General features: G+C 37.3%; 1 protein-coding gene across 1 annotated transcript in view; it reads left to right on the forward strand.

Moving 5' to 3' along the window:
* The window catches only part of CUL3 (cullin 3), a 62,351-nt gene that overhangs the window by 41,438 nt on the left and 8,060 nt on the right, over positions 1–12,853 (forward strand). The window contains exons 7-13 of the mRNA XM_064516910.1: positions 874–1,019; positions 3,971–4,147; positions 5,295–5,465; positions 6,905–7,012; positions 10,288–10,412; positions 10,745–10,841; positions 11,888–12,022. Of these exons, the coding sequence (XP_064372980.1) occupies positions 874–1,019; positions 3,971–4,147; positions 5,295–5,465; positions 6,905–7,012; positions 10,288–10,412; positions 10,745–10,841; positions 11,888–12,022 (959 nt within the window). The remainder of the gene's footprint in view (positions 1–873; positions 1,020–3,970; positions 4,148–5,294; positions 5,466–6,904; positions 7,013–10,287; positions 10,413–10,744; positions 10,842–11,887; positions 12,023–12,853) is intronic.

The raw sequence follows: 12,853 nt of genomic DNA on the forward strand, positions 1-12,853 counted from the left end.
TACTAGGCGCTAGTCAGAGTGACAAAGCGAGCCAATTTTTAGCTGTGAGGAAAGAGAATTTCTGTATTGAAAGGGAAAGTGATGTTACTATACTTAAACTTTTTTCTTTAATACCCAGTTAAGACAGGCTTCAGACTGAAATGACAAAGGTATGACATGGTATTTGTAGAAGATGCAAGAGTTAGTCTAAGTTCCATGGGCATGGCTTTGGTTTAGGTAGAGAGTGATTGTAAAGATAGGATTTTATAGAGGAGAAATGTGCAAGGATAGAGCACTGTTTTGGAAAGCCATACTTAAGCTAAGCCACCCCTCAAGATTTTAGATGGATGACACACAGTAGTGTAAAATTATATGACTGACTCTGTTCCTTCAAAACGATTATGGATTAAACTCAGATTGTACCAAGTTTTGCTTTTAAAACAAGCAAGTATCTTATTAGCATTTTTGTGCTTTTTGTCTTAACTTAGATTTTTCTCATAACTTTCAATAAAGTATTTGATTTTGGAATGGTGCCTTTGAAAACGACACTATTAAATACCACTGAAAACATAGTCTTGCTGACCGTATAAATGCGCCATCCTTCAGGGCAAATGTCAACTTTTGTTGGCCTTTGGACGAGGAGAAGGACAACCACAACTAGAAGAATTGAATACAACCTTGGTTTTTACTTTCCTGTGGTTGCTGCAGTCACCATGTTGTCAGGAATGAAGGAAAGGAAACATCATCGGAAGATGCCAGGGCCAAAGCTGTTAGGGCTGCTTCTGGGGGCCTGAGTGTCTGAACTTACCTTCTGTTGTCTTCTGCTACGAAATTAGAGTTGAAGTACAGCATGCAGATGGTGTCCTGCATATTTCACTCTTTTTTTGTTTGCAGACCTTGCTTGCATGTACAAGTTGTTTAGCCGTGTGCCAAATGGTCTGAAGACAATGTGCGAGTGCATGAGCTCATACCTAAGAGAGCAAGGCAAAGCTCTAGTATCTGAAGAGGGAGAAGGAAAGAATCCAGTTGACTACATACAGGTAGTTAAATATTTTAACTTTCTTTTCTTCCATCTTTCCCATATTCTCCAGAATAGTGGTTACCTACTTGATTGATTGAAGGTGAACCTTAAAATTGATGCAGAAGGGATTATTATTAGTAAGCTACACTTTTAATTTATAGTTTTGCTAAATTCTACATTTCTTGAATTTTCAGAGATGTTTAGAATTATTTATATACAGAAGATGCTTGGAAAGTGCTTGCTTATTTTTGTGCCTTTGGTAGCTGCTGTTATTCAACAAAATATTCAGGGTAACTGTATAAATGCTTGGGAAATTTTTGGTTTATTCTAAATGATATTTGCCTCCAGACTGAGTTGTGTGTCTGCTGGCAAGTACCTTTACAGCATCTGTTTGGTTTAATTTTATGTTATATTAGCTATCAATAACTGAGACAAAAATTGTGTGCCAGTGTTTCATAGCAAGATTAGCTATGAGTGATAGGTAAATGTGTTGTAAATCATGACAAATTTCTCTCTTCATTCTCACTCTCCCCGAGAAACAGAACACTTTGCATGTTAAAAGATGCAAGTGTTCTTTCTTGCTCTTCATCTCTCTCTAAGAAGTGATGTGTAGCATTAATTTATGAAGATCACAAACTATGCTTCAGGAGTCTGTCATCTTTTCTCTCCTCCCATCATCTTTGAGAAGACGGTTTTAAATTTGCACTTAAAATCTTTAGAGCTCATTAAATTTTAAGGAATTTTTTTTATAGCTCGGAAAAATATGGGTTTTGTGTAATGTAAAAATGTTTATGTATTCATTAAGTAACAAGTTTTTTTAATGCATAGATGCAATGCGTATGTCTGGTCTTTATGAGAGTACTTAATGCATTATTACTACTGTCATCACTGTTTGATTTGAAATCAATAATTTTGCTAGAACTGGTTACTATTACAAGAAGCCTTTTGAGTATAAAAATGCTTTTGATTGGATTATTAGTTATCTGGCAATGCTGAAGCAAACTTCTTACCAAGCTTAGACAAGAATCACCTCTCCAAGGATTGTTAAAAAGAAGAAAGAATGCCCGTTGAATTTTTTTGGAGGTTTAATGATTAAGGGCTCTTTACGCTTTTTATGGTATAATTAAAAAAAAAAAAAGAAAAGTCACATGCTGTGGAAAATAAGTGTTTGGATTACTTTGAAGTAATTTTCCTTCCTTTTAAATCCTGCTGAACCTAAAGGGATGTCTTAATCAGCTCAATTGAGAAAGAATTAAAAGCTTAATTATAAAGATACTATTGATGTTTCCTGCCACAAAGACAAAAAGATTAGAGCAATGAAACTGAAGAAGACTTAAAACCAAATTGCATATGCTTTGGCACAGAGATCATCTTCAGCTAATCAGTATGCACCAAGCCATCTCAGGAAGATGCCCTAGAGAAGGGATTGATATTTGGTTACCACTAAACCCTCAGACAGGTTTACCCTCCACTTCCATTGACACGATGGAAGAAGAGAAAAATACCTGTGAATTGAGAAGCCACTTCACTCATCTCAGCCATGTTCATCTGAATTTTTCAAGGACTTAAATAGCAGTAAGAAGACAGACAAGGAAGCTACATTATACCATGAAGAAAAAGCATCCCCATAGTCCAGCACTGCTTCTGCAACATGACATCACCAAACCCTCAGCATCATTGGTGAGATGATTGCAAAAGCATTGCCAGGGGATTAGATTTAAAACTTATAATTATTTGAAGGGATGTTAAAATGCTGTTGTAATTTAAGGTACTAACAGTTCCTCCTGTTTAACACCAGGTTGTTCAGATCGTGTACTCCTGGAGAGGAGACATAAGCTAACCTTGGTAAACAGAGAGAGAGAGTGGCATTTACTTTGACTTTAAAATTTCTAATACACATTATTTAGCCTGTCTAAAGACCATTCCTTTAAGTGAGATGGTGAGTTCTTAAGAAACATTATTACTTCCTTGAGTAACTCTTGAATGGCTTCTTTAAGTAACCACATTTAAATATTTCCTTCAGAAACCTAGGACTTTAAGACTATCGAAGCTAAACAGTTTGTGTGGGCAGTAGCTATGCATGATAAAATAAACAAGCTTAACTCTCAAGTGAAGTTCTTTTGCCCCCTCTAAAATACTGTCTTAGCTATGTCTAAACCCTATGTGTATCTCATACTGGGAAAGGTGCTCAGGTGATTTTAAGATGTTTCCCCCTTCTATACCCGGTCGTTTTAACCTCTGGGTGAAGATGGTGCAAACCCTAAAAATGAATATGATTGTTTCTAATCTGATGATTTGATTCGAAGGATGTGGTTTGGTCCAAGCCTGTGGACTTCGCACTGTGATAAGTGGAGGACTATTGTGTGTGTCTAGCTTCATATGTTCACCGTGGCCCTTAAAGATCAGCAAGAAACATGTGACTATGTAACGCAAAACATGTCCCTGGATTGAAACTACAGGGAGGAAAAGCTAGTAAGATTTGGCCTGTCGTTGTGGTGTGTTTTCCCTTCAAGTTTTCTTAGTAACTCTAGGGATACAGCTAGTGGGTGCCTGGCCTCATCTTTTTTCCTATCCTGTATTTAAGATGGTGACTTTCTTGAAAAAGGAAAGGCATAAATAAGTGCAACAAATTAAAATACATTAAAGCAGCCTGTTTAACAAAGGTGTGATTAAAAAAAATTCTTAATCTTTATTGAGTAGCCTATTACAGTAAATTGCACTAGTGTTTGACACCAATATTTTAGCCAGTTTACGTGAGTTCGTGAGAAATATTTATGGCAACTACAGACATTTAAAAATGGAAATGAAATTTCTGATGCTTTGTAACAGTGTGGAATGTAGAGATTATTGCAGAAACTCTGACTGTAGATGTGGTCTTCTCTACAAAGACTTCGTCTTTTGTTACTGTTTTACATTTGTCAATCTTAAATCAGTGAAAATGTTTATACTTTTTTTTTTTTTTTTTTAAAGGGTTTACTGGATTTGAAGAGTAGGTTTGACCGCTTTCTTCAAGAATCTTTCAATAACGACCGGCTCTTCAAACAGACTATTGCGGGTGACTTTGAGTATTTCCTCAACCTCAACTCTAGGTCTCCAGAGTACCTCTCATTATTTATTGATGATAAGCTGAAAAAAGGAGTCAAGGGAGTAAGTATAAATTACACTAAGAGATTGTACTCTTTTCTATGTAAACTTGGGTCAGATTAAGCCAAACTGCTTTTCCAAGAATGATTTATAATAAGGTAAAGGCAACACTGCCTTTTAAGAAAAAAAAAAAGTTGTAGAACATAGCTGGGCACATGACATTTTAGATGTAAACTTACAGAAATATGAGGCACAAAAAGATCTCAGGATGTCATGTAGCCTGGCCCCAATCTCTGAAGCAGCATACCTGGATTACGTCTGACAGATAATTGTCTACCCTCTTGAAAAAAAAAAGTGATTGAAGAAGGTTCTGCAGCCACCTTCCTTGGAAACCTATTCTGCTGCTTTAATATCTGTATAGTTTGGCAGTTATTCTGAATAGCTAATCATTTCTTCTGCAAATTAAATAATTAGATAGGGAAAACAGTTTGTTCCTCTTTACTACTTTTACATATTGGAGAACTATTAATCATGTCCCTCTCTTCTAGCTTAAATAATGCTGTTTCCTTCAGTCTTTCCTTATAGCTTCTATAAAATTTTTGATGTATAGAACCCTGACCTAGACACAATATTCAGCTAAGGCTTCAGTGGACCTGAATAAAGCTGAATATTATTGCATGCATCTTATGCTTAGGAAATCAAATAGTAAATTCGACTTTTATATAAAAGAATTATTCCCCTAAATGTTTACATTAAAAGTTGGATGTAGCATGTCAATAATCATTTTATTAGTTGTGGTGCTGAACAGGCTTTGCAAAATGATCTTTGAAATGTAGAAGCTTTCATTTTAAACTAACTTTTCATACACTTAATAACTGGTTTCAGCTGTGCTTTTTTCTTCTTTTTGATACATCAAAATGCATGCTTATCCAGGAACTTCTGTTGCCATTTTTATCCAGGCATTCTATCCATCCATTGTTTCCCATTTGCCCTCCACATTGCTTTTATTCCTCAATTTTAAATCTGTTGTTTTCTCCCCTGTATTGAATTTGTGTGCTTAGGCTTATTTTTTCGCATGTTGGACCAGTTTTGTCAGGATCTCCGTAGGATACTGTTAGACCATATGCTCGCTGTCAATTACTTGAAGTATCTAGGTTGTATAGAACACTTGGGCTGAAAGATTAAAAACAGCAAATTATTTCTTTTACAGCTTACAGAGCAAGAAGTAGAAACTATATTGGATAAGGCAATGGTTTTATTTAGGTTTATGCAAGAGAAAGATGTTTTTGAACGCTATTATAAGCAGCACTTGGCAAGAAGGCTTCTTACAAACAAGAGTGTTTCGGATGACTCTGAGAAAAATATGATATCTAAATTAAAGGTAAGACTATTTGCGTACTTTTAACCTCTTTTTTCGTAAGTATGGCTTCTTCTCTTTTTACTGTAGTGATATATAGATTACATACATCTTGACTGATGCCAAATACAGATTTGATTTTAAAGCCCCAGCAGAAACAGGAAAATATGAATAGCTTTTCCAGAAAAAATTATGTGATGGAAGAGCATTCTGAAAAACAGAACTTACTTTTCAAAATGTGTTAAGAATTTAGCAGTAAGAGGACAACTCCTGCTATCTAGAGACTTGATGTGAGGATAAGACGTGGTCCAGATTTTCTGTTATTCACTGTGGAACTCTTTAGTGCATGCAGGGTTTTTTGTTTTTGTTTTTTGCTTGCCTCCATCTGCAGGCTAATGGTAATGCTTAATTCTTTTTTGGTGATTGTTTTGAGATAGATTGAAAAAAAGATCATGTTGATGTTTAGAAATACTTTTTTCTTAATTTTATTGGTTTGATTTACTGTGGATGAAATTGGAAGAGTGGCCAAAAGATGGAGAAGGTGGTAAAGCTTAAAGGTGTTTTACATGAACAATCCTTGAAGCAAGTTCTAGTGCATCTTCTTCCTATGTGGCATGAGAAGTGGCTAGAGCGCTTTGAAACCTGACTGATTTGGTCCTAAAATCAAACTTTTCTGCTCCTTGATTTTGACCTTCTAATTCTATCTGTGAATGAAGTCTGTTTGCATCAGATTTCTCCAAATCGTCAATGTTCATTCCTTCTCAATTACCTCTCCACCTTTTCCAGTCTGGTACAGGGCATTAACTTGCAAGATGAATCAGTGGACCAGGACTGCCCTCTTTCCTCATGGTTTTGCGCAGTGGTTAGGATGCTGAAGCGAATGTGCCTGCCTTTACCATATATGTCAAAGTATGTTTTGGAAATATATATGCACAAACTCACGTATTTGCAACTTAAATGTGTGTATGTGTGTGCATGTATCTATATGTGTATGTACCTGATTCTCAAAGTTGTGGTAATCTCTAGTAACCCCTGAAAATCATATGTTCTTAGGAAACATTTTTTTCTGGTACAAGTAAAATTTCTATTTTCCCTTTCTGGTATCATGGTAGAATGCTGGTGAAAGTATATGCTTAGGTCTGATAAGCTTTAGCTGATTTTCAGATGAGATAAGAATGCTGAAAACAAAACAAAAAGTTACAGTGATGGGAGAAAACAGAAAGAAACAAAGTTTTAATTCATGTTATGTTAGATCTTTATATGAAAAGTGAAACTTTTCTTTTAAGGTTTAAAAGTCATGCAGATAAGAATCCCAATAATCAAGTGTACACAAATATTGCTTTTTCTGAGACTGATAAACTAACTTGAGTCTTGCAATTCACATATTGGCAAATTTGTTTTCATAACGCTGGCACAACACCTTTGTTTGTTTGTTTAGTTGGGGTTTTTTTTTGATATTTTAGACCGAGTGCGGGTGTCAGTTCACGTCCAAACTGGAAGGAATGTTCAGGGACATGAGCATCTCCAACACGACGATGGATGAGTTCAGGCAGCATCTTCAGGCCACCGGGGTAAGAGTGCGGGGCCCCGTTACTGCAGTGCAAAACTTAAACCGTTACGGGGGCTTTGGGCATTCTCTTTGCTACTTACATACCCCTGCTGGAGGAAGGGCTGGGTTAGCATCCACAGTTTATGTTCCTCTTCCGGTGCTGTCTCGCACCTTGCAGACTTTGCTAGTATTTTGTGAAATAGGGAGTTTGGGTGGGAAGTGCCGTACGGCTCCGTTCCCCTGCCCACGGCGCTGTCCCCGGCAGGGGGCGCGCGCCGGCCGCCTGGCCTCGCCTCACCTCGGCGCACCCGCTGCTGTGATTCTTGCTCCTCATTTGTTTTTGCTACCTCAAAGGAAAAAACTGCATGCTGCAAACGCTTTACAAACGTGCCCTCCCCTACTTAACTTTCCTGACATGGCTACGGCTTGTATTAAAAACATGACTGCCGTTTTATTCGTATTGCCCAATTTTGAGTTAATCGTTCAGTCCGCAAATGTTATCGCTGTCAGCCGAAGCCCCTCGCGCAGGCCTGGTAGCTTGGCGCTTGTGGTGGAAGGGGACCTCTGGAATATGGCGCTCTTCAGTAGGTAGTAGAAAGTTTCAAGGTTCGTACTTTATTTCTATTTTGAGATACCCATTTGCTTGCTTTAAATGCTTTATTCTTTTGCTGATACTCCATAATACTTAATAACACACAATAAACAGCCAAATAGGGACTGTCCACAAATAAGTCAGTCTGCACATCAAGCACAGGTGAATCAGACGTGACAGTGTGGCTGCAAGGCGCACGCTCGTGCAGCGCGGGCGTGCCCGCCATGCCCCCGCGTGTGCGACGCGGCCCGCTGCCTCTGCCGCGCTGGGGCAGTCAGCTGCGGCCTCCTTCAGCTGCGCGCGGCACGTCGGGAGCCGAGGAGGGGGGCGTTACTGAGGGTGGTTTCAGAAAAGGTTGCAGAGGCACGTATGGGTAGGTATAAAATGTAGACATTAGTCTCAGCTGCTTTTTGTATTTTCAGAGGCTAATCAAATTTTCCTGACAGAATTCCTGAACTGTTAGTTTTGAGAAAAAGCTGCTGGAGCATTCCCATTTTTATAGGTAGCATTTGAGACTTGTACATGGGATTTTTTTTTTTTGTATTAAAGATGCATGTATTTTACATGACAATTTTACATTCAGTGAGTTAATAAGCTGTCTGTAGTTTCTTCTCAGCTATGTTACTGCTAACAAGGTGAACTTAAAATGTTAACAGGTTATCCTAAGCCTTGTTTGAAACTGGCTTCTTATTCTCCGCAAGGGACCAATAGTTAGGCTGATGGTTGCCTTTTGGTCAGCCTCACCATGGCCTTTGAAATATCACCATGAAATATATGTAATACTTATATACGATGAGAGTGTGTATATTTCTGTTGGTGTCAGTAATATTTGGGAGGAAATTATTGAGACGTGTTTTTTCCCTGTTAACTTGCCGGTGATATTATGTTCTAAATGAACTAGTCTATTCTACTCCTTTTCAACCATTTTATGTACATTGTATGTGTGTGGTGTGTCCTGGTTGAGACAGGAATCTGTTTTTCTCTAAGTAATCCTACCTTCAAAGTCTCCTACTGGGTCTTGAGATAGTAGGTAGTGCCAAGGACTGCATAGATATGACTGGTTTTGTACCAGCAAGTGGCAAGCTTAGCCCTAGGGAAAAAAGTCCAAGCTGAAAGAATGTGAGTATCTTCTTGAACTGCGATCCTGAAACTTTAAATTTTTGGAATTTGTAAAGATTAGTGCACTATAAGGCAATTTCAAATTGTTCATGCCATTCTTGCGCTGAAGAGATGTCTTGGAAAATAAAGTGCTTCCAAACCTTTCAAGGCAAGTGTCTGCTCGGTGTTCTGTGTAATTAACATTATATGTGATATTCTAAGTTGAGACTGTGTTCTGGTCTGCGAAGACCAAAAAAAAAAAAAAAGAAAAAAGAAAAAAAAGAAAAAAAAAAACCCAAGAAACTCTTGCTGCTTCAAATGAGATGTCCCAGTTCTGCATAAAGATACTTTCTGTATCTTTCTGTCTGTGCTGGTGGGCTTTTCCTAAATTCTGGCTGCACTGAAGAAGCTGTTTGAAGTTTCTTTTTATGTGACTCTCAGATTAACCAGCTTTCTGAGTCTGAATGCTGTTTGAATTCCTGTTGTGAGCCTCAGGACGCTGGTGATACGAAGTTAGAAGCACGACAGCTATGTTGGCTGTAGAACAACCTTTATGTGGCTCATTACGTACTTTTACAAACTGTTCCTCCTAGACCTCAAATCTAAATTCTGTTCAAGGGGATTTCTGTATCAGTAGCTCATCATTGATCCAGATTTTTCAGAATTTTCCTAGGCACAAGCTTGGGTGCACGTGTCAAAGGCAGTTAGTGCATATGATACTAAAACACTTCAATAATGCATTGAGATACTACTGCACTATTTATATGAGAAGATTCTGAATTCGTGTGACATTTTGTGACCCTCTAAAATATAATGTGCCCTATTTTTGTGTTATAATTTGGGTGGGGTTTATAAGAAGTTGGATATATTATGCTTTTGTTTTTCTTGTCCGTAATATATGTTCTTTGAATGTATTAGTTAGACCTGCTGGAGCTGAAAATAATCTTGTAAGTTGATTATTACTAAGTTTAAATGAAGTAGCTAGTGAGGATTAATGCTTCTGTGGTAGCTAGATGTTCATCACCTGCTAATGGCACTACTGTATAGATCAAAACTCCAGCTGTGGAACGTTCACTAACCTGTGCTGAGCACTTACAGTAATGGGAGAGAAAGTGTCTAGGTTGTGTGTATAAAAGTGGATGACTGTTTACTTTAAAGTCCAGGGGAAATTGCAGGAATAGCTGCCTATTGTTTAACACTGAGTTTCTAATGTTTCTTATCTGCTGCTGGAGAGTAAATTTATAAACAGTTATTTTGGAACTCTTATATTTAGCTACCCAGCTTTACTATACGTAGTCAAAGAGTAGAAAATTCCATTATGAATTTTGTTTATGATCACAGATATTTCACTCTTGGCTAGCACTAAATTTTATACACTCTTAAATATCATTGGAAAATGATGTGGAGGATTTTTGCTATATCATCTAATTTTTGGCATCTGCTCTGATAGTGATGACTTCATTTTTTGTCCAGCTTTGGAAAAATAACATTTATAGATTTTTTTTTTTTAGTTTGTGGAAACTCTAAATATTCTATATTAATATAGAAGGGCAGTGAAACATGAACCTGTTCTAAATTTGTGGATGTTTTTTTCCAATTCTCTGTAGGTCTCATTAGGTGGTGTTGATCTCACAGTGCGGGTTCTCACAACAGGTTACTGGCCTACTCAGTCAGCCACACCAAAGTGCAACATCCCTCCAGCTCCTAGACATGCTTTTGAAATATTTAGAAGGTATGTATTAAATAAGGCTTTTAACTAAAGTTTTTTAAGAGAAAACTTTCAAACTTTAAGTGACAGATATGTGTTGCCAAGAGTTAGACATGCTGGAATACTGCTTTATGTTAGTTCTTGTGAAAATGAGAGAATGCGATATTCACATTGTGAGGCTTGGGTTTGGGGAGTTTTTAATTAGAATTCTAATGAGATTTAATTTTTTCTTAAAAGCAACTGTTAGTTTCTTACAGTGTCTTTAAGCTACAAAAAGTCTATGTAGTTATCTAAAGCGCTTTCTTATTAGATACCAAATGTAAAAAATGTATTGAACTGTTTTAATTATATTACAGATTTTACTTAGCCAAACACAGTGGGCGACAACTGACACTCCAGCATCATATGGGTTCTGCAGATCTCAATGCCACTTTCTATGGGCCTGTTAAAAAGGTAAAGTGTCAACATTATGAAAATACTGTACCTTAACCTTTTTTAAAAAGGTAAGCAACTGCCCATTTGTACTAACTTCAGAATTTTGTAAAATATAAACTTAAATTTGTTCCTTGATTATACAGGAAGAAGAAAAAAGTACCTTTCGTCACCTTTATAATCTGATTCTTCCTTTGTATCAGTTTAGTTTTCACACATGTTCTCTAAATCTGATTTGAATACATCACTCAACATCTTCTGAGTTTCTTGCATCATAGAAAAGTAGTAATTTTTATTTCATAAGTAACTTCAGAATCAGTCAAAAGTGAAATGAAATTTGTTTCTCTTCAGAGCTATTTTGGTTTAGTTAAAATGAAAAAATATTCTTAGTCCAAATCTATTCTGCTTTTCATATGCAGAGTGCTAGCAAAGTATACGACATTTTTCCAAACATGAGAATCTTAGTACAGTTTATAAAAATATGACAGTATTAACATATACAAGAAAATGAGTTGCTGGTGATTTAGACCAATTCCAAAATGTTAAGCTAGAGGTAGTAACAGCAGGAGGCTTGGAAACAAAGAAGGCAAGGCAAATGCAAATGCAAAATTAAAACAAAATTATTGTAGCACAAGTATTAATAAGGCGAGTTTGTGAGGGTGTTAAAATTATATTGCTGTAGGACAAATACTTTGTAATTTTAAAGAAGGTAAAGAGTAGAGAAACTTGAGGGTGGTCAAATACTGGAACAGGGTCAAGAGAGGCAGTGGAATCTCCATCCTTGGAGATACTCAAAACTCAGCTGGATGTGGCCCTTCGCAACCTGTTCTAGGTGGCCTGGCTCTGAGCAGTGGTTAGACTGTGACCTTCAGAGGTGTCTCCAACTAAAGTCATTCTGTGATTCTAATAAACCTGTTAGAGATGTTAGCTATGCCACCAGGCATGTGTTATTTTGTCACTTGTGTGGACTGAGATAATATTTCATTATGTAACTTTCCTCTTACTGAGGTAAAATATTAATTTGGGTGTGGAGAATAATCTAACAGTAGTTTATGATTTTAAAATAGGAAGATGGCTCAGAGGTTGGTGTAGGAGGTGCCCAAGTAACTGGCTCAAATACACGGAAGCACATATTGCAAGTCTCCACTTTCCAGATGACAATATTAATGCTCTTTAACAACAGAGAAAAATATACGTTCGAGGTAAGAATTGTGTTTTTCTCACATGATTTTTACATAACTGGTTATTTCATTCTTGCAAATAAGTGTTGACATTGTTTTAGGCTTTCTTTCCCATTTGAATAGCCGTTTGAGGAACACGTGCCTCCAATTCAATTGGATTGTGAACCAGGCCAATAAATAGAGGAAGCAGATCAGCAGTAATGCATCTGGGGGACAATCCCAGAGAAGGCAATTAATTGGGAACAGAAGCTTTTTGGAAAGTTGAAGATTGCAAGTGTGGTTATTCTTAGGCCACGGGGCTATACAAAAGCTGAAGTTAGAATGTAGCAGGTGGGTCCATTTGCTCACTTTATCTTTGAGAAACTGGCCCAGGGATGGAAAAAGGTTTGTATCATGGCCTCTTACAGACTGAAGTACTTCAATTAGCAGGCTAGAGTGAGCGGTAGAAGTGAGCAACCAAAGAACTTTCATTGCTTTTCTAAGCTAGTGAGCCAGAAAGAACAATGAAGACAAGGTTCAGATAGATTCCTGATGGGAAGAGCATAGTAGCCTTTCTGGGAAAGGTTGAAGTTGCCAGCTGATAAAAGATGCTTGAAGAAGGCTTTGGGAGTGGAAGAGGATCCTGTGCTGATGTATTGTATTTGAGATGCTGAAAAGCTTTTTCTGCCGTGTAAGGCTGTTGGTTACACAGATGGTATCAATTAGTAGTTTCGTTTGTGTTCTGTTGGAGAGAATGTTGGAGACCTTGAAAAACTGTATAGGTGCAGCTTGAAAATGAAGAGGATATCCATTTTTTCTTCTATCTACTATTGACTGTGCAGTGCATTATAACCACTTTTTTTGTTTGGATTT

The sequence above is a fragment of the Dromaius novaehollandiae genome, chromosome 9 (assembly GCF_036370855.1).
Source record: "Dromaius novaehollandiae isolate bDroNov1 chromosome 9, bDroNov1.hap1, whole genome shotgun sequence".
Lineage (NCBI taxonomy): Eukaryota > Metazoa > Chordata > Aves > Casuariiformes > Dromaiidae > Dromaius > Dromaius novaehollandiae.